General features: G+C 43.9%; 1 protein-coding gene across 1 annotated transcript in view; it reads right to left on the reverse strand.

Moving 5' to 3' along the window:
* The window catches only part of TRIM14 (tripartite motif containing 14), a 94,132-nt gene that overhangs the window by 33,041 nt on the left and 38,265 nt on the right, over positions 1-22,826 (reverse strand). The window contains exon 2 of the mRNA XM_044285786.1: positions 19,532-19,627. Within this exon, the coding sequence (XP_044141721.1) occupies positions 19,532-19,627 (96 nt within the window). The remainder of the gene's footprint in view (positions 1-19,531; positions 19,628-22,826) is intronic.

Genomic DNA, 22,826 nt, shown 5'->3' on the forward strand with positions numbered 1-22,826 from the left:
AACATACTCAAGGACACTTATGCGGAGTGGGAGCCTCTTTAGCTACGTCCAACAAACCACGAGGATATCTGCCATATAGCAATTCGAAGGGCGAGAACCCAATAGAGGCCTGGGGTACCTCTCGCACAGGGAACATGAGATAGGACAGAAGAAGGTCCCAGTCCTTCCCATCTTTAGACACTACCATTTTTAACATGGTTTTTAGTGTTTTGTTAAACCTTTCAACCAGACTGTCCGTTTGCGGATGGTACACAGATGTCCGTAACTGTTTGATATGCAGCAACTTAGTGAGATTCTCTCATCTCCTTGGACATAAAAGGGGTCCCTTGGTCAGTCAGAACCTCTTTAGGTAGTCCCACTCAGGAAAACATCTCCATTAACTCCTTAGCTATGAGCTTGGCTGAGGAATGTCGCAGTGGCACCGCCTCCGGGTACTGAATGGAGTAGTCTAGAATGACTAAGGTGTGTTGATTCCCTCTGGCGGACTTCGGTACTGGCCTTTAAGGTCCATAGCTATTCGGTCAAACGCAGGGGCGTAGCTATAGGCTCATGGGCCCTGGTGCAAGAGTTCAATTTGGGCCCCCCCTACCCTCAATACGGTTTCCTAACACCACCAGACCCCTGCACGCCCACCATGCCCAATAGCAGAACTAAAATCTCACAGAGAAAATACATTTTGATCCAATAAGTACATAATAATAATAATGATGATAAGGATGCCATCTAAAAGTAGTCAATTTTTTATTTTTTTGAAAAGTAGGCACTGTCTGTGGCAGCATAGTGACTTCTGTGTTACAGGGGGGCTGTCCACTTGATTGACAGGGATGGATATCTCGCCGTACCAGGACAATTGCACGCCTGCGCTGCTGCTCTGAGTAGTGGCGCCATGTGCTCAGAGTCAGAGGCTTTGCTGGAACAGAGACTGTGCATTCACTGCAAACCAGAAGTAGCAGCACATGTACTCTGCTCTTCTACCATTGTAGCAGCAGTGCAGGAGGGAGACTTTCAGGGCCCCACAACATGTCCAGAGACTCCAGCCTCCAGCCCTATCATTCAAGAGGCAGGGACAGATGAGATTCCTCATCTGCAGCAGCCAGCAGGGACAGTCACAGACTGGGGGTGGGGGGGGGGGGGTGGTTAGTTTATCACGCCGCCAGTTAATACATCCCTGATGTATTAACTGACCAATAACATGGAGATCCCAGTGCCAGCTGCCTTGCTAGTGGATGATTGGCATATACTTTTGTGGTGGCCCACTGCAGAAGTATATGCCAATCGTCCACCAGCAAGGCAGCTGGCACTGGGATCTCCATGTTATTGGTCAGTTAATACATCAGGGACCCCCTGGCATGTGGCCTGGACATAGCTAAGTGCAAACTGGGTGATCCATAGGCAGGACCGGGTGGCTGCCCTCGTCCACCAGCCTGTCCCTAATGCCAGTCAATACCCCCTTAGGAAATCTCTCATCAGATGTAAGAGCAGCAGCGATCGATCAGCCAGGATTAATGTGCACAGTGGGAGGCCCCCCCTTAGGCAGGCGACAAACTGCCCCCCTCCGTCTTAGGCAAGTGACAAACTGCCCCCCCTCAGTCTTAGGCAAGTGACAAACTGCCCCCCCCCCTCATTCTTAGGCAAGTGACAAACTCAGCTCTGCTACATCTACAATGAGCAACTACAACAAATGTAATGCCAAACTGCAGTTCCTCTATGTGATGCCTTGGATAGCTTCCACTGTACCCACAGTCTGTCCCCTTCCTGTCATACTCAGTCCCAGGACAGTGCAGCGGTCCCGTTCTGTGCGCAGGGGTCTCAGTCGCCGTCAGCCCCTTCTGAGCAGGAGCCCATGCAGCTGGGGTTGATTGCTTCTGACAATAGAAGATTCAGCCCGCATGGGAAGGTTTGTTTTTGTCGTGGAGGTATAAATCATTTGGCAAATATTTGTCCCTCTAGGAGATTCAGGCAGTTTTCTGGGAGTAATAAAGAAACAAACAGGAAAAAATCTTTTAAAAATGTTCCGTCTGTTACTATTGGCAGGGTTGAGGCGGAAATTGAAGGTTTTCCATTTGCTTGTAGTTCCCGTTTTGTCCTGCCGGCTAGGGTGGCGCTAGAGAGCAAGAACATTTTTTGAGAGATTTTTGTGGATAGTGGAGCAGCGGTTAATCTCATTGATAATCAATTTGCGATAACTCATGGTTTCCAGGTGCGCACTTTGGGAAAGGATATTCCTGTTTTTGCTATCGATTCCGCTCCACTTTCTCAAAAATCATTAAAGGGCATAGTTCACAATATCCGTTTAATTGTGAGTGATGCTCATGTTGAGGATGTGTCATGTTTCGTCCTTAGCGGTTTACCTACCCCTCTGGTCTTGGGGCTGCCCTGGCTCACTAAGCATAACCCCACCATTGATTGGCAAGCGAGGCAAATAAATGGTTGGAGTGACTTTTGCAGAGAGAATTGCCTCATGACATCTGTTTCTGAGGTTGCTACTAAGACTGTACCATCTTTTCTCTCTGAATTTTCGGATGCCTTCTCTGAGAGTGGAGTTCAGGATTTGCCCCCGCACAGGGAGTACGATTGCCCTATTAATCTCATCCCAGACGCCAAGCTGCCTAAATCTCGTTTATACAATCTTTCCCAACCTGAGAGGATCGCTATGCGTGCTTATATCTCTGAGAGTCTGAGAAAGGGACACATACGACCCTCGAAGTCACCTGTTGCCGCTGGTTTTTTCTTTGTTAAGAAAAAAGATGGTTCTTTAAGACCTTGTCTGGATTTCAGGGAGCTGAACAATATCACAATTCGTGACCCTTATCCGCTTCCTCTGATCCCGGACCTATTTAACCAGGTTGTTGGGGCTAAAGTCTTTTCCAAATTAGATTTAAGAGGGGCATACAACCTGGTCAGGGTCAGAGAAGGGGACGAATGGAAGACGGCCTTCAATACCCCTGAGGGCCATTTTGAAAATTTGGTTATGCCTTTTGGTTTGATGAATGCCCCAGCCGTTTTTCAGCATTTCGTGAACAGCATTTCAGTCCAGAGACTCCAGCCTCCAGCCCTATCATTCAAGAGGCAGGGACAGATGAGATTCCTCATCTGCAGCAGCCAGCAGGGACAGTCACAGACTGGGGGTGGGGGGGTTAGTTTATCACGCCGCCAGTTAATACATCCCTGATGTATTAACTGACCAATAACATGGAGATCCCAGTGCCAGCTGCCTTGCTAGTGGATGATTGGCATATACTTTTGTGGTGGCCCACTGCAGAAGTATATGCCAATCGTCCACCAGCAAGGCAGCTGGCACTGGGATCTCCATGTTATTGGTCAGTTAATACATCAGGGACCCCCTGGCATGTGGCCTGGACATAGCTAAGTGCAAACTGGGTGATCCATAGGCAGGACCGGGTGGCTGCCCTCGTCCACCAGCCTGTCCCTAATGCCAGTCAATACCCCCTTAGGAAATCTCTCATCAGATGTAAGAGCAGCAGCGATCGATCAGCCAGGATTAATGTGCACAGTGGGAGGCCCCCCCTTAGGCAGGCGACAAACTGCCCCCCTCAGTCTTAGGCAAGTGACAAACTGCCCCCCCCTCAGTCTTAGGCAAGTGACAAACTGCCCCCCCCCCCTCATTCTTAGGCAAGTGACAAACTCAGCTCTGCTACATCTACAATGAGCAACTACAACAAATGTAATGCCAAACTGCAGTTCCTCTATGTGATGCCTTGGATAGCTTCCACTGTACCCACAGTCTGTCCCCTTCCTGTCATACTCAGTCCCAGGACAGTGCAGCGGTCCCGTTCTGTGCGCAGGGGTCTCAGTCGCCGTCAGCCCCTTCTGAGCAGGAGCCCATGCAGCTGGGGTTGATTGCTTCTGACAATAGAAGATTCAGCTCGCATGGGAGGGTTTGTTTTTGTTGTGGAGGTATAAATCATTTGGCAAATATTTGTCCCTCTAGGAGATTCAGGCAGTTTTCTGGGAGTAATAAAGAAACAAACAGGAAAAAATCTTTTAAAAATGTTCCGTCTGTTACTATTGGCAGGGTTAAGGCGGAAATTGAAGGTTTTCCATTTGCTTGTAGTTCCCGTTTTCTCCTGCCGGCTAGGGTGGCGCTAGAGAGCAAGAACATTTTTTGTGAGATTTTTGTGGATAGTGGAGCAGCGGTTAATCTCATTGATAATCAATTTGCGATAACTCATGGTTTCCAGGTGCGCACTTTGGGAAAGGATATTCCTGTTTTTGCTATCGATTCTGCTCCACTTTCTCAAAAATCATTAAAGGGCATAGTTCACAATATCCGTTTAATTGTGAGTGATGCTCATGTTGAGGATGTGTCATGTTTCGTCCTTAGCGGTTTACCTACCCCTCTGGTCTTGGGGCTGCCCTGGCTCACTAAGCATAACCCCACCATTGATTGGCAAGCGAGGCAAATAAATGGTTGGAGTGACTTTTGCAGAGAGAATTGCCTCATGACATCTGTTTCTGAGGTTGCTACTAAGACTGTACCATCTTTTCTCTCTGAATTTTCGGATGCCTTCTCTGAGAGTGGAGTTCAGGATTTGCCCCCGCACAGGGAGTACGATTGCCCTATTAATCTCATCCCAGACGCCAAGCTGCCTAAATCTCGTTTATACAATCTTTCCCAACCTGAGAGGATCGCTATGCGTGCTTATATCTCTGAGAGTCTGAGAAAGGGACACATACGACCCTCGAAGTCACCTGTTGCCGCTGGTTTTTTCTTTGTTAAGAAAAAAGATGGTTCTTTAAGACCTTGTCTGGATTTCAGGGAGCTGAACAATATCACAATTCGTGACCCTTATCCGCTTCCTCTGATCCCGGACCTATTTAACCAGGTTGTTGGGGCTAAAGTCTTTTCCAAATTAGATTTAAGAGGGGCATACAACCTGGTCAGGGTCAGAGAAGGGGACGAATGGAAGACGGCCTTCAATACCCCTGAGGGCCATTTTGAAAATTTGGTTATGCCTTTTGGTTTGATGAATGCCCCAGCCGTTTTTCAGCATTTCGTGAACAGCATTTTTTATCATTTGATGGGAAAATTTGTATTGGTGTATTTGGATGACATTTTGATTTTTTCTCCCGATTTCAAAACTCATAAGGAACATTTACGTCAGGTCTTGCTCATCCTGCGGGAGAATAAATGATATGCGAAACTGGAAAAATGTGTGTTTGCGGTTCCAGAAATTCAATTTCTGGGGTTTCTTCTCTCCGCTTCTGGTTTTCGCATGGACCCCGAAAAGGTCCGCGCTGTGCTTGAGTGGGAGCTTCCTGAGAATCAGAAGGCGCTGATGCGGTTTTTGGGCTTTGCCAATTATTACAGGAAGTTCATTTTGAATTATTCTTCTATTGTTAAACCACTCACTGATATGACCAGAAAGCGGGTAGATTTTTCTTCTTGGTCAGTAGAGGCGCGTAAGGCTTTTTCTGATATCAAGGAGAGTTTTGCTTCCGCTCCCATCTTGGTGCAACCTGATATTTCTTTACCCTTCATAGTTGGGGTTGATGCTTCTGAGGTGGGTGTGGGGGCGGTCTTGTCTCAGGGTTCCTCTCCTGCCAATTGACGACCGTGTGCCTTTTTCTCAAGAAAACTCTCCTCCGCAGAGAGAAATTACGATGTGGGAGATAGGGAATTGTTGGCCATCAAGTTGGCTTTTGAGGAATGGCGCCATTGGCTAGAGGGAGCCAGACACCCTATTACCGTATTTACTGACCATAAAAATCTGGCCTACTTGGAGTCAGCCAAGCGTCTGAACCCGAGACAGGCCAGATGGTCGTTGTTCTTTTCTAGGTTTAATTTTGTTGTCACGTTCCGCCCTGGAGTTAAGAATGTGAAGGCAGATGCCCTGTCAGGTTGTTTTCCGGGAGGCGGGAATTTTGAAGACCCGGGTCCCATTTTGGCTGAAGGTGTGGTGGTCTCTGCTCTTTTTCCTGAATTGGAGGCAGAGGTGCAGGCAGCCCAGTCAGAGGCTCCTGATCTTTGTCCTCCTGGGAGTTTGTTTGTGCCTCTCGCTTTAAGACACAAGATTTTTAAAGAACAGCACGATACGGTCCTTGCTGGGCACCCGGGGGTAAGAGCCACACTGGATCTCATCGCTCGGAGATTCTGGTGGCCTGCGCTTCGTAAGTCGGTTGAGGGTTTTGTGGCAGCCTGCGAGACTTGCGCTCGTGCCAAAGTCCCTCATTCACGGCCATCAGGTCCTCTCCTTCCCTTACCCATTCCTTCCCGTCCTTGGACACATCTGTCCATGGACTTCATAACGGACCTGCCTCGTTCCTCGGGGAAGACTGTGATTCTGGTGGTGGTGGACCGTTTTAGCAAAATGGTGCATTTCATCCCTTTTCCTGGTTTGCCCAATGCTAAGACGCTGGCGCAGGCATTTGTTGATCACATTGTCAAATTGCACGGTATTCCTTCAGACATAGTCTCTGATAGGGGCACGCAGTTTGTTTCCAGATTCTGGAAGGCTTTTTGTTCTCGCTTGGGGGTTCGGTTGTCATTCTCTTCTGCTTTCCACCCGCAGTCGAATGGCCAGACAGAGCGCGTCAATCAGAATCTGGAGACATATCTGCGCTGTTTTGTGGCGGAGAATCAAGAGGATTGGTGTTCTTTTTTGTCCCTTGCTGAGTTTGCTTTAAATAACCGTCGTCAGGAGTCCTCTGATAAGTCACCATTTTTTGGTGCATATGGGTTTCATCCACAGTTTGGGACTTTCTCGGGAGAGGGGTCTTCTGGTTTACCTGATGAGGACAGATTCTCCTTGTCTCTGTCATCTAATTGGCAAAAGATTCAGGATAATCTAAAGAGCATGAGTGAGAGATATAAGCGTGTGGCAGATAAGAGACGTGTGCTTGGTCCGGACCTGAATGTTGGTGATCTGGTGTGGTTGTCTACCAAGAATATCAAATTGAAGGTTCCCTCCTGGAAGTTGGGTCCTAGGTTTATTGGGCCTTACAAAATCCTGTCTGTCATCAATCCTGTTGCATACCGTCTTGATCTTCCTCAGACTTGGAAGATCCATAATGTTTTTCATAAGTCCTTATTGAAACCTTATGTTCAACCCATTGTACCCTCGCCTTTGCCTCCTCCTCCGATTATGGTTGATGGGAATCTTGAATTTCAGGTCTCTAGGATTGTGTATTCTCGTCTTGTCCGCGGTTCTCTCCAGTACCTTGTTCATTGGGAGGGGTATGGTCCTGAGGAGAGGATGTGGGTCCCAGTGACGGACATTAAGGCCTCCCGTCTCATCAGGGCTTTCCATAGGTCCCATCCTGAGAAGGTGGGTTCTGAGTGTCCGGAGTCCACTCGTAGAGGGAGGGGTACTGTCACAACCAGACAGCTGAGAAGCTCTGACAGAGGCCTTTCAGAACCTCCTCCTTGAGTTTCTGTGTTGTGGTATTCAGCTCCTCCTCTCGTTAGCCTCTTTCAGCTGTCATGTGTTGGACTAATTGCTTCCCTTTAAATTCCTCCCCAGAAGGCTTTTCTGGGCGGCTTATACTACTTCCTGGAGTGTGTGTGCATGCTGATTCTGTTCTCCTGTTTGCTTCAAAGCTAAGTGTTGTACCTTTATCTGTTATTTTCTGTTTGCTGGATCCCAGGTGACCCTGACTCCCTCCGTATCTTGTGTAGGGAGCCGGTGGTCGTGTCCCCTCACTATTGTAGGGTGCTCAGGGCTTTGTAGTCAAGGTTCGTGGATATGCAAACCTCCACCATTCGGATCTTTGCATAGGCTGAGCAGCCAGGGAAAGTGCCAGGTCTTCTGCAGGGGTCTCCCTTGGTTCCTTAGTTTTTGGATCCAGCGAGTCGTTTATACATGTTGCTTTGCCTTGTTTCCTGTACACCGTCCGTGACATAAGGACAGCCAGAAGCTGCCAAAACCCAGAAGGCACTTAAAATCTGGTCCGGTATTTAACCTCACCTGGCTGTAAATCAGCCCAGCAGCACATGCTGGCAGGAAAATACCTGTTTTCCCAGACCAAACCTCTCACTGTGTCACAATATATACAGTGGATATAAAAAGTCTACACACCCCTGTTAAAATGTCAGGTTTCTGTGATGTAAAAAAATTAGATAAAGATAAATCATTTCAGAACGTTTTCCACCTTTAATGTGACCTATAAACTGTACAACTCAATTGAAAAACAAACCGAAATCTTTTAGGTAAAGGAAAGAAAAAATATAAAAATAAAATAATATGGTTGTGCACACCCTTAAACTAATACTTTGTTGAAGCACCTTTTGATTTGGCAAGAGTAACCCACTCTTCTTTACAAAAACACTAAAAATCTGTCAGATTGCAAGGGCCTCTCCTGTGCACAGCCCTCTTCAGATAACCCCACAGATTTTCAATCAGATTCAGGTCTGGGCTCTGGCTGGGCCATTCCAAAACTTTAATCTTCTTCTGGTGAAGCCATTCCTTTGTTGATTTGGATGTATGCTTTGTGTTGTTGTCATGCTGAAAGATGAAGTTCCTCTTCATGTTCAGCTTTCTAGCAGAAGCCTGAAGGTTTTGTGCCAATATTGACTGGTATTTGGAACTGTCCATAATTCCCTCTAGCTTAACTAAGGCCCCAGTTCCAGCTGACGAAAAACAGCCCCAAAGCATGATGCTGCCACCACCATGCTTCACTGTGGGTATGGTGTTCTTTTGGTGATGTGCAGTGTTGTTTTTGCGCCAAACATATATTTTGGAATTATGGTCAAAAAGTTCAACCTTGGTTTCATCAAATCATAACACCTTTTCCCACATGCTTTTGGGAGACTTCAGATGTTTTTTTTGCAAAATGTAGCCTGGCTTGGATGTTTATCTTTGTAAGAAAAGGCTTTCATCTTGCCACTCTACCCCATAGGCCAGACATATGAAGAATACGGGAGGTTGTTGTCACATGTCCCACAGAGCCAGTACTTGCCAGATATTCCTGCAGCTCCTTTAACCCCTTCACGACTGCAATACGTTTATATACGTGATATTTGCACATGCCCCGTGCAGCTATCACGTATATAAACGTTCTGGCAGCTCTTTAATCCAAGCGCTGCAAAGCGCTTGGATTAAAGCTTCTGCCCCTGCCCTGCTGCTGTCACGGACAGCATGCAGTGCAGTAATGCCGGCAAGAGTGTAATGCCGGCAGAGTGGCCCCTTGCCGGCAATCGATCCGATTGGTTAGTCTGTGCAGACTAACCAATCGGATCGTGGCAGTGTTAAAATGCCATTTTTTTAGGCTCTGATCTCCGCCCCCTCCCCGCCCATTCATTCTCCCCGCCCCTCCTGGCCCAGCCTCCCTTAATGTTGCTGGCCGTACACCCCCCCCCCGGCCCCCCCTTTCCAGCGCTGCCCCCGTTCCCCCTTCTGTGTGTGATGGCGGCAGCTCCATCCCTGAGCCACCGCCATCAGCAGAGTGTCAGATCTATGCTGACACTCTGCTGTAACCCCATAGTTGCGGCATCCATGGGGTTAATAGAGGGAGGGAGCTCCCTCTTTCAACCATCGGGGCTGCTGCGCTGCGATTGCAGCACCCGATGGTTGCCATGGCAACCGGACACTTTCCAAAAGTGCCCGCTGTTGCCACCTACAGGGCATCTAATAGTATTATACTTTGCAATGCAAGAGCATTGCGAAGTATAGTAAATCTATCAGCCCCACTGGATCTTCATAATCCAAGAGGGACTTGATAAAAAAAGAAAGTGAAAATAATAAAAATGAAAAATAAAAAAATAAATTAAAATGTAAATAAAATAAAAATTGGCTTTTCCTATAAAAAAAAATAAAATGCACATATTAGGTGTCATCACGTCCGTAACTACCGTCTCTATAAATATATCACATGATAGACCCCGTCCGATAAACACCATAAAAAAAAAAAAAAAAAAAAAAAAGCTATTTTTGTCACCTTACATCACGAAAAGTGCAACAGCGAGCGATCAAAAAGGCTTATGACCCTCAAAATATCAATCTGTCACCTCATCCCGCAAAAAATGATACCCTATTTAAGACAATCGCCCAAAAAATAAAAAAACTATGGCTCTCAGACTATGGAGACACTAAAACATCATTTTTTTGGTTTCAGAAATGCTATTATTGTGTAAAAATTAAATAAGAAAAAGTATACATATTAGGTATTGCCACGTCCATAACGATCTGCTCTATAAAACTATCACATGACCTAACTCCTCAGATGAATGCTGTAAAAATAAATAAATGAAAACTGTTCCAAAACAGCCAATATTTGGGTCACCTTGCCCCATAAAGTGTAATAATGAATGATCAATAAATCCTAAGTACCCAAAAATGGTACCAATAAAAACCTCAACACTTTCTGCAAAAAACTAGCCCCTGCACAAGACGATCGGCAGAAAAATAAAAAACATATGGCGTTCAGAAAACCAATCCAGCAAAATCTGCCTTCCAAAAACCGTATGGCATTCCTTTCCTTCTGTGCCCTGCCGTGTGCCCGTACAGCAGTTTACGACCACATGTGGGGTGTTTCTGTAAACCCCGGAATCAGGGTAATAAATATTGAGTTTTGTTTAGCTGTTAACCCTCAATGTGTTAAAGAAAAAAAATTAATAAAATTGAAAATCTGCCAAAAAAGTGAAATTTAGAAATGTAATCTCCATTTTCCTTTAATTCTTGTGGAACACCTAATGGGTTAACAAAGTTTGTAACATCAGTTTTGAGTAACTTGAGGGGTCTAGTTTCTACAATGGGGTCATTTATGGGGGTATCCACTATATAGGCCCCACAAAGTGACTTCAGACCTGAACTGGTCCTTAAAAAGTGGGTTTTGGAAATTTTCTTAAAAATTTTAAGAATTGCTTCTAAACTTCTAAGCCTTCTAACGTCCTAAAAAAATAAAATGACATTTCCAAAATGATGCTAACATAAAGTAGACATATGGGGAATGTTAAGTAATACATATTTTATTAGGTATGACTTTCTGTTTTAGAAGCAGAGAAATTGAAATTTGGAAAATTGTGAATTTTTCTAAATTTTGGGTACCTTTTGGATTTTTTCATAAATAAAGGTGAAATATATTGGCTCAAATATATGACTATCATGAAGTACAATGTGTCATGAGAAAACAATCTCAGAATGGCTTGGATAAGTATAAGTGTTCCAAAGCTATTACCACATAAAGTGACGCATGTCAGATTTGTAAATTTTGACCTGGACACTGGGGCATCAATGACCTTTGGTCATGAAAGGGTTAATGTTTCTGTAGGACTCTTGGTAGCCTCCCAGACCAGTTTTCTTCTCGTATTTTCATCAATTTTGGAGGGACATCCAGTTGTTGGTAATGTCACTGTTGTGCCATATTTTCTCCACTTGATGATGACTGTCTTCACTGTGTTGGATGGTATATCTAATGCCTTGGAAATTCTTTTGTACCCTTCTCCTGACTGATACCTTTTAACAATGAGATCCTTCTGATGCTTTGGAAGCTCTCAGTGGACCATGGCTTTTGCTTTATTTGGGGTTAATCAGAGGCACTTTAAATGATGGCAGGTGTATGCTGACTCCTATTTAACATGATTTTGAATGTACAGGAGGTGTGCACACTTATGCAACCACATTATTTTGATTTATTTATTTTTCTTCCCTGCACCTAAAAGATTTCAGTTTGTTTTTAAATTGAGTGGTACAGTTTATAGGTCACATTAAAGGTGAAAAAAGTTCTGAAATGATTTATCTTTGTCTCATTTTTTTGGAAATGTACCTAGGGCGGCGTGAAAAAAGCACATGCAACTATTTTTCTAAAGGCGCATGTACAAAGTTGCAAACACGTGTGCCTGCAACATTTTAATGCCACTTTTTTGGTGCAAACGGGATGATACGTCTCCCCCTAAGGTGTAGTCCATACCTTACTGTTTTGGTCAGTGATTTCCATCAGTATTTGGGCTCCGCAATACACGGGTCACCAGCCGTGTGCATTCCGCATCATGGATGCGGACCCATTCACTCGAATGGGTCTGCAAATCCTGAGATGCGGTGCGGAACGGAAGCACGGAACGGAACCCCACGGAAGCACTACGGAGTGCTCCTGTGGTGTTCTGTGCTTCCGTTCCCCAAAAAAGATAGACCATGTTCTACCTTTTTGCGGAACAGACGGATCGATCCGCATGCGGCTGCCCCACGGTCGGTGCCCGTGCATTGCGGACTGCAATTTGCGGCCCACAGCATGGGCACGGAGCCATTACGTTTGTGTAAACAAGCCCGTTTGTTAGACAAAACCATGTGTGGGTCAAAAACACAGAACAGGTGCAAATCTTTCCATTATACCTTATGTCTGTGTAGGCTTTACTGATGGTTCACGATCATTGATGGAAATCACTGATCAAATCACTGAAGTGTGAAGCCTAAACACATGTATAAGCAAAGGAAAATTCCAGTCATTGGTTTAGACAAGGATATCTCAAAGTACATGAGGCAGTAATCAGTGACACACCAGTTGGAATTAAATTGTTTGTTAGGCACCCACATGCTTCTTTACATGGACCTAAACAACTTCTCCATATTTTATCTGGATAATTACTGTAACATTTCAGCTGTAATTACTGTATATTTTTTTTCAAGTGTATATGCGACAGATGAAAAAGGTTGAGCAGTATCGAACTATGGTACCTGGGGCTCAACAGGGTAAACTATATGGTTAGACCAAAATCTTCCCAACCTATATAGAACAGGTGCATGTTCCCTCTGAAAGCGTTATTGCTATAAGGGTACATCCGCTGGTTCGCAGCTAAATCAAAATTCATGAGTTATGTTTGCATTGCAAAGGGTGAAATCCAGAGTGGAAATCCACCTCATAAATTGGCAAGTTGCAAATTAAAAATCTGCACTGCATGTCAATTTCCTTTCGGAATCTGTACAAATGTTGTATGTAGTGTGTGGACGAAATTTGCTGAACTCTCGTTCACTTTGCTGCTACTGTAAACTGCTTCAGATTTATCGCATTGAACTCTGCAGCATTTCTGTCACATGTGGAGATACCCTAATGCAGCTCCTGGACTAGTATTAGGGCTCATGCACACAAACATATTTTCTTTCCGTGTCCGTTCTGTTTTTTTTGCAGACTGTATGCGGAACCATTCATTTCAATGGGTCTGCTAGCACATCCGCAATACCCAGTTACCATAGCTCTGTGTGCTTTTTTTTTTTTTAAACGATTTGATACATATGCAAATGAACCTGAGATGAGTCCTGTCCCTGACTCATCTCACATACAGGACTCATCTCAGGGTAATTTGCATATGTATCAAATAGTTATTTTTACCCAATAAAAGCACACAGAGCTATGGGGACTGGATATTGCGGATGTGCTAGCGGCCATCTAGCAACCATGTCCTCAGCTCTATACTCAAAATCCCGGTGACAGATTCCCTTTAAGGACGCATGTGTTCTGAATGCTGAGAGTGATGCTGCTGACAGACAATTCTGGTTCTAGCTTATCTCCTATGAGAACAAAGAATCAGGCATTTTGTTATTCCACATGCCCAATCCCCCCTCCCCCCGTCGTACAGTATACCAAACGAACTGTCAATTGAACATGTCACACACATTTGAAATCTGCAGGTCCGTCTGATGCAAATGTATGGTGTGAGGTCACCTTCTGGGATGCAGTGATCAGCTCTCATTAAAGGGGTTATCCCATGAATAATGTAAAAAATAAAAATCAGACATCGTACAGTACATGACAACCTCTTTCTAACAAATCTAGACCCAGCCCTGTACCTCACATGGATCCAGAGATCTCACATTCATTGCTCCAATTGTTCTGCTAGATTTATTTCAAACTGGCATCTCAGGGGGCGTGTCCTTTGTCAGAGAACGATTCCTGTCTGCTGCAGCTGCTGGCAGATGAACAATGGAACTGAGCACGTGCTTCCATCTCACAGCGCAGGTCAGAGAAATTAGAAAAAGAGCAAACAGCAGGTGGCGCTATACAGGTAGATTTCAGCGAATAACTCAGTCGCTATACAAAAATTTGTATTACATGCAGTCACAAAAGTATTTAGATCCAGGTGCTGGTTTGAAAACCATAGAATATTTTTGTGGGACAACCCCTTTCATTCTATTATGCAGTCATCTTTCATTTTTTAATGTACTGCATTTACCATTCTGTCCCTATCACCCTAATCAGAATTCACCCGTCTAATTAGCATGGGTGGGGAGTAGACTTGTCCCTCTGATTCTCTGCAGTAAAGGAGGGAAGATCCAACACATGCGCCAACACTTCTTTTGAAGGAAGCTCAACAGCGCATGCGCCATATCTTACCAGGCTCACAGCAGGAGAATCGGAGGGACATGCCTACTCCCCACCAATGCCAATTAGATGGGTGATCCAGAACACAGCACAGAAGAAAGGATCTGGTTGCAATGGGTGTGACATCAGAAGAAGTTGGAAAGAGTAGAATGGATGGCGTCACATGAATGCATTCCGGATCTGGCAGAAATGGTAAATACAGTAGATTTCATAGTAAAGGATGGCTGCACATTAGAGTCAATGAGAGCTGGTGCTGCATGTTGGAAACCCCCGTGAGAAATGTAAGCTTTTAGACAATTCAGGACAATGAACAGTGCACACTGGGAGGTGCGGATCATCCCTCAGATATTGTGTTTCCTAACTTATACCTTGAATCCCATCAGATCCATTCTCCCTTATTTTTTCCTCTTTGTAAGCCTCAGCTGTTCCGCGTGCATCACCATTTTCTGTGCGTCATTGTAAATTGTTGGATATGTCATTGGTAAAATATATATAACAGGCAAAGAATAGGCGGCACAGCTCATGTCCCAAACAGCAAACCGGATCCCAGCGTTACCGTACATCCGCGTCAAACAGTATTGCGGTTCTTCAGCCTTAAAAGTGACATCTGTAATCCGTGTATAAATAAGAAGTATAGTAGGCGGCCACTGTGGAGTAAATTAAGTCCTTTATTCCTCCAAAACATAAAAAATACAAGGCTGGGGCAAAGACAGCTCATACTACAAGTAGAAAAAGTAGCAGTAGCGACGGCTGTTTCGCGCTTGCGCGCTTCCTCAGGCCACTGACGCCATCACGCACTCATGTGCCTCATTTATGTGTCGCCACACGTGGGTTGCTATACAATTCTCCCCCGTACTAACATCTTTAAAAATAACAATAACAAGTACCATCATGTATGGATAGATAGCATAATATACATTACAGAAATACACATTTTTATCATTTAACCCTAGAGGGCCCATGGCTCTTGAATGCATAATCCACTTTTCTTCCTTTGTAGCAGAAGGCGATGCCTATCGCCCCCTTGTGGTGGGTTCAGAATAAACTCGATACCATGTTCATCCCTTACATGTTCTATCAATCTGGGACACCCTTTCCCTGACTTAATAGAGTTAATAACGTACATGCACCTTATTGTTTTTCCCATGTAAAATCACCCACACTGACATGTCACCAAATACACCACAAATGTACTCCTACGTGTTATTAAACTAGTTACCCTATGATAAATCCCTCCAAAGCTCAGAGCTTTGCTCTAGGAATTATATTTAGAAAAAGAGCAGCTACCACACCTAAAATTGCCCTTAGGTCTCCTATCCTGTGACCAATTACTGCGTCTTTTTTCTACATAACGACTCCTCACTAATCTATCCTTGATGGTGTGACTCCTCCTAAACGTGATTAGAGGTTTGTTCTTGGTACAGTCTAACAAGCTGCTATCATTTTTTGAGATGTCCCAATTGTTATATATTGCCCTTCGTATGGTATCTGCCATAGGGCTATACTTAAACGAAAATGTGAATCTTATTTTTCCTATTTTTTTTCTGCCCTCTAACAGTTTGTGTTGGGAGAACTTCTTTCACAGCTACTTCAAGAATCCTTTCAGGGTACCCCCTAGAATTTTTTTTTAAAATCCAGGGCCTGTATCTTATATCCTTCCTCAGTACTATTAATCCTTTTTAGTCTGATGAATTGTCCATAAGCGACCGATTTTTTTCACACTCTGAGGATGAAAGCTGTTGTAGTGCAGCAAACAGTTGGTCGCCATAGGGCTTGCGGTATCCCCTCGTGACCAAGGCCTTGCCACTAACTACAACAGCTACATCCAAAAATTCTAGAGTGGTACCTCCATAATTCATAATGAATCTCATATTAATGTCATTAGTCTCATTCAAATATGTTGCAAAATCCACACACTGGGTTTTGGTCCCTGACCACACTATGAAAATGTCATCCACAGAAATAAAAAATAACTGAGTGTAGCGTAGATAAGGATTACTTGTTGAGAATATATATTTATCTTCAAATCTAGATCTGTAGATGTTAGCAAACGTACAAGATACACGGGTCCCCATGACGGTACCATATTTCTGTCTATACCATTGATCTTCAAACCTAAAAACTTTATTGGTCAATATAAAATCCAAAGCTTCTCCGATGAATTCGCAAAAGAGACCACTCTTGCTCGTTTTGCCCTGGGACATCCATAACTTCTGCTATCCCCTGCCTCATGTGGTATCCGGGTATACAGACTCTCAACGTCCAAAGACACCAGACTGAAACCCTCCTGGCAGTGAAAATCTCTCAAAGCCAAGAGGAAATCATTTGTGTCACGTAAATAGGCAGGAGCACTACTCAACAGTGGTCTCAATAACCAATCCACATATTTAGATAATGGTTCAGTCACTGAGCCAATCCCCTCCGCAATAGGGCGGCCAGGGGGTTGGCTAAGCGACTTATGAATCCTAGGCAAAAAATACCAAGATGGTTTGGTAGGGTGCAATGGTATAAGTTTCTCTATCATAGGACTAGGCAGAAAATCCAGCGTCACATATTTGCGTAACAACCTAAGACGATGCTGAATATCTGCCACGGGGTCCATATACAGCATCTCTCGTACATTTGATCATCCTTCAATTGTCTGAAAGACTCCATAACATAGTATTCCCTAGTCATCAACACCACATTTCCTCCCTTGTCTGCTGGTTTCACCACCACATCTTTCTGGGTTCGAATCCACTTCAAACCTGCCTTTTCTTCAATACTTATATTATCTATTGCTACCGGATATAATAATGCTCTAATATCTTTTAGCACCTCATGATAAAAATGTCAATACTTCCTCCAGCAGACAAGGGCACACAAAATGTGGACTTCACTCCTCCATCAAACCTTTCGCTCACACTCTCATTCCTAATCTCATGATTGATCAATAGCCATGTTGGTTAAAACTCTAAGCAAGAAATCTCAATCTCATCAAACTGAGTAGTGATATTAAAACCTAAAGCACCAACATTCACTGGAATTTCTCCCTGTTTCTTATCTTTTCCCTGTTGGGGTACATCACTGAACATCTTGTGAAGATATATCTTACTGTATAGATTTAAATAAGTCAATTTCAAAACCAACCAAGTTGAATTGTTCCACCAGGCTGTAGCCCAGACCCTTATTAAGGACTGATATACAGCCTGGTGGCAGCTCATAGTCTGGGGGGTTAATAACAGTGTAGTATTTTAATGTAGATTCCGCAGATGGAGTTACTGTCTCCACGAGAACTGCTTCTTCTTGCGGGTAGATTTTCTGACAATACTTGACCTTTCTTCGGCCCCTCCTGGTGCCATGTCTAAAGGGTCCTTATTCTGTTGCAAATTAGGATGGTCATTGTGGTTATTTGATTCATCTGACAAACTGGAATCCAAATCTGAATTTCAGTACTCACTTTTTGTACGACGTTGATGTCGTTTTTTATGGACAATTCATCAGACTAAAAAGGATTAATAGTACTGAGGAAGGATATAAGATACAGGCCTTGGATTTAAAAAAAACGTCTACTTGATAGGGGGTACCCTGAAAGGATTCTTAAAGTAGCTATGAAAAAGCGGGGGAGTTCTCCCAACACAAATTGTTAGAGGGCAGAAAAAATAGGAAAAATTAAAAGAACGATAAAGGTAATCAAAAAAGATTCACATCTTAAAAAATGATAGCAGCTTGTTAGACTGTACCAAGAACAAACCTCTAATCACGTTTAGGAGGAGTCACACCATCAAGGATAGATTAGTGAGGAGTCGTTATGGGGAAAAAAGACGCAGTAATTGGTTGCAGGATAGGAGACCTAAGGGCAATTTTAGATGTGGTAGCTGCTCTTTTTGTAAATATAATTCCCAGAGCAAAGCTCTGAGCTTTGGAGGGATTTATCATAAGGTAACTAGTTTAATAACATGTAGGAGTACATTTGTGGTGTATTTGGTGACATGTCAGTGTGGGCGATTTTACACTGGAAAAACAATAAGATGCATGTACGAGAGGTTCAGAGAACATATCAACTCTATTAAGTGAGGAAAAGGGTGTCCCAGATTGATAGAACATGTAAGGGATGAACATGGTGGGGATCCAAGATCCCTAAGTTTTGCAGGTATCAGTGTTAATTCTGAACCCACCACAAGGGGGCGATAGGCATCGCCTTCTGCTACAAAAAGAAGCAAAGTGGATTATGCATTCAAAAGCCATGGGCCCTCTAGGGTTAAATGATAAAAATGACTTAAAGGTAACCTGTCACTGGGATTTTGGGTATAGAGCTGAGGGCATGGGTTGCTAGATGGCCGCTAGCACATCCGTAATATCCAGTCCCCATAGCTCTGTGTGCTTTTATTGTGTAAAAAAGCCGATTTGATACATATGCAAATTAACATAAAAGAGTCATATCTTACTTGTGTGACCAGAGAAGAGTCATATTTTCAAGCTCTGACTCATCTTAGGTTAATTTGCATATGTATCAAATCGGTTTTTTTACACAATAAAAGCACACAGAGCTATGGGGACTGGGTATTGCGGATGTGCTAGCTGGCCATCTAACAGCCCATGTCCTCAGCTCTATACACAAAATCCCGGTGAACAGGTTCCCTTTAAGTGTATTTCTGTAATGTATATTATGCTATCTATCCATACATGTGGTACTTGTTATTTTTAAAGATGTTACTACTGGGGCAGCATTAGAGATTTGTATAGCAAACCACGTGTGGTGACGCATAAATGAGGCACGTGAGTGCGTGATGACGTCAGTGGTCCTGAGATAGCGCGCGAGCTCGAATACGGCCGTCGCTACTGCTACTTTTTCTGCTTGGGTATGAGCTGTCTTTGCCCCGGCCTTGTATTTTTTATGTTTTGGAGGAATAAAGGACTTCTAAGTGCCGCCTAATATACTTCTTACTTATACACGGATTACAGATGCCATTGGTAGACTTTGCATATGCATGCAGAAATATTGCATTGTAATGTGTGTTGGCAGTAGCGGAATTTAAGACCACTCCTGTCAGTTTCCTGGAAAGAGATCAGTGACTTGAGTAACGGAGATCAAAGACTCCGCCATTCATTACAACAAATTAGGAATTGTGTCAGGCGCAGTCAGTGGGTTTTACTGATTGCATTTGAGAGCCCCGGAACACATATCTCTCAACTTAGAGCTAAACAATTACAGTGCTCGAAACATTTGTGTCCTGAACGTAACCCTGTAGTGTTTCTTGCTTTTCAGATATGCCCATACCTTGAGATCAGTGGCAGCTTGCTCAATATGATGGATGTTGCCAAGTACATGGTTTCTCTTTTGATCAAGCTGCTCCAGGCATCTGCTTGTCAGAATCTGCAAGAAGAAATGGGAAGGAGTTTATTAGCATAGCAAACTGGGCCTTACTGTGCATGTAGAAAAGGGACGGAGAGAGAATCCTTGAGAACTATGTAGGTTTTGATGCACAGGTAGAGATGAAACATCTGTACAGTATGTCTTACTGTACATCCCACACCTGACTGAGGTATGAAATTATCATGTCGGTGCCTACCCTTATGGCTCATGCAGAAAAATCCATGTGGAGAATGTACCAAATGCATACGTCTGTGGAGCTATAAGCGGACATTATTTCTGTATTCTGTGGTTTATGCAAAAAAATCGGGGCTTCCTAGCAATCTTGGCCATAACATATCTTGCATGGGCAAATATCACAGCACGTGTCTCCTGGTCAAAATCATCATGTAGCTACCATCTAATACTACACTGAAATCAAGATGAAGAAGTAGACAGTTGTTGTGTGTATATATAGCATGCAACATGCTGGAAAGTTCCAGAAGGCATGTGGAGCAAATAGGGAATCAATAGGGAAACAATACAACAAGCAATGTAGCTGTACCTCCACCGTAGAGCTGGTGCACTCTGAGTCTACTACCTGATCTGATTCTGAAGACCTACCATCCATCTATATGGACCTGTGCACTATTAGTTTACATTCACAATGGTGCTGTTATTGTTGTACACACAGGTCTTACCATTAATACAATAAGTCATTAGAGGATCAAGTCATATGTATTGTCCCTAGAAGCAGTAAGTGTGTCTAAGGCCTTATTCACATGTGATGAGATCAGTGACAAGATGGTCATTGGTTCATCCATGAAGGATCTGTTTGCTCTCCTTGTGTCATCTGTAGTCCACTGAGATTGCTCAGCTGAAAATTAACTATCAGAGCATTTCCTAACATCAGTCTGTGAAACACTGACCCAGGACTTTTCATGGACCCATAGACTTCAATGGGCATGTTTGGTCCACAACACGGACCAAAATGTCTCCATGTTTTTTTCACCAAGCCACAATCAATGGAAAAATCACAGATATATAAATACACACATTAAAATCAATGGGTACTCCACAGACAGCACATATATGTGAATCACTGACGTCTGAATGAGGTCTAAGGCTGAATACGGTCTGAGACATGGCTTCAGATGGATCTGTGATATGATATTTTTTATGTAGCTATATTAGGAAAAAAGAAACATGTATACATGCATGCTTCCCTTGATATGCATTACCCACATCCTGGGATCTGGATCTTGAACTGAGCAGAATGCTATTCTGTAAGGGGAGTAAGAAAACTCAAAACATTCATTCCACAGCAGCCACACTCATTGAAACACAGTTTTTCACAATTTCTGACAATTAAATCTTAGTACATCCGTTCCCAGGGGTGGACTGACCATTCGGACCCACGGCCACTAGGGGGCCCCCGTCAGGACCGTCTTCTGCACTCACATGTAATGGAGCACTCTGACGGGGCCCGACATGAAGTACAGCTTTGCGCACTCACCCGGCAGTTCTTGTCACTGACGGGCTGTTGTTTCCATAACGAAGCAGAGAGCGCTCTCTGTTCATTGCTTCACTGTTCTTCTGAGTGCTCCCCCTGCTGGCCACACATCGCGCTGCTGGCTGTGGGAGGATTGCTGAAGGGTTGGGAAACGGCCTCCGGCACAGCCAGCAGTGCGATGTGTGTGTGGGAGAGCGTCATCAGGAAAAAAGGTAAGTATGTGTTTTTTTGTTTGTTTGTTTTTTCATAAAACTGCAGACTGTGGGCAACAACTACTGTGAGGGGGTTGTGGGCATAACTAATTTGAGGAGGCACATATAACTGGCATAACTACTATGAGGGGCACATATCTGGCATATCTACTGTGAGGGGGCACATATCTGGCCATAACCACTGTGAGGGGCACATATCTGGGCATATCTACCGGGAGAGGCACATAATCTAGCATAACTACTGTGAAGAGGCACATAATTTGGCAGAACTACTGTGGAGGGCACATAATCTGGCATAACTACTGTGAGGGGGCACATAATCTGACATAACTACTGTGAGGGGGCACATATCTGGGCATATCTACTGTGAGGGGCACATAATCTGGCATAACTACTGTGAGGGGGCACATAATCTGACATAACTACTGTGAGGGGGCACATATCTGGGCATATCTACTGTGAGGGGCACATAATCTAGCATAACTACTGCGAGGAGGCACCTAATCTGGCATAACTACCGTTAGGGGGCACATATCTGGGCATATCTACTGTGGAGGGTACATAATCAGTGCCCACTTTCAACCCTGAGCCCAGCTGCCCCCTGCCCAGAGCACTGATCCTGAGCCTGCTGGAGTCTTCAGAACTGTAAGTATTTACAGTAATTCACTGTACGCTGTATTATATATATTACTTGTTTTATATGAGTAAAGGTGCTGGGTGGTTAAAGAAGGTGGGGGGATGGTAAAGAGAAATTCTGTACCAAGTGTAGGTGATGTGGGTGGCGCAATATGTGTGTGGGACTGTGTGTGGGTGGGACTTGAGGGTGGGCGGGACACAGGGGCCCCATAATCTCCTATTGCCCAGGGGCCCCATGAGTTGTCAGTCCGCCCCTGTCCGTTCCCTCTCTGAGTTTGGACCACTACTATATTTAAAAAATGTGCAACATCAGAATAAAAGTTAACTGTGCCTTTAAACATCTTGGAAAGAAGCTTCTGATAAGCTAATTAACATAATTTTAGTTAATTGGAGGTGTACCCACTGCAATATTTTATGGCGTACCTTTAAGATCTACTTGCCTGTGCTTGACATAATGGGAAAATAAAAGGAAATCAACAAAGACATCAGAAAAAGAATTGTAGACCTCCACAAGTCTGGTACATCCTTAGGAGCAATTTTCAAACACTTGAAGGTACCATGGGCATCTGTTCAAATGATAATATGCAAGTTTAAACACCATGGAACCACTTAGCCATCATTCCATTCAAGTAGGAGTTTCTTAGAGCTAAACATACTTTGGTGTAAAAAATACAATCATTCCAAGAACAGCAAGCAAATGATCTTGTGAAGATGCTGGAGGAAACAGATACCAAAGTATGTATATCAACAGTAAAATGTGTTCTATATCAACATAACCTGAAATGCTGCTCAGCAAGGAAGAAGCCACTGCACCAAAACCACAAAAAAAGCCAGGTTACAGTTCGCAAATGCAAATAGGAAA

Source organism: Bufo gargarizans, chromosome 1 (genome assembly GCF_014858855.1).
Source record: "Bufo gargarizans isolate SCDJY-AF-19 chromosome 1, ASM1485885v1, whole genome shotgun sequence".
Taxonomy (NCBI): domain Eukaryota; kingdom Metazoa; phylum Chordata; class Amphibia; order Anura; family Bufonidae; genus Bufo; species Bufo gargarizans.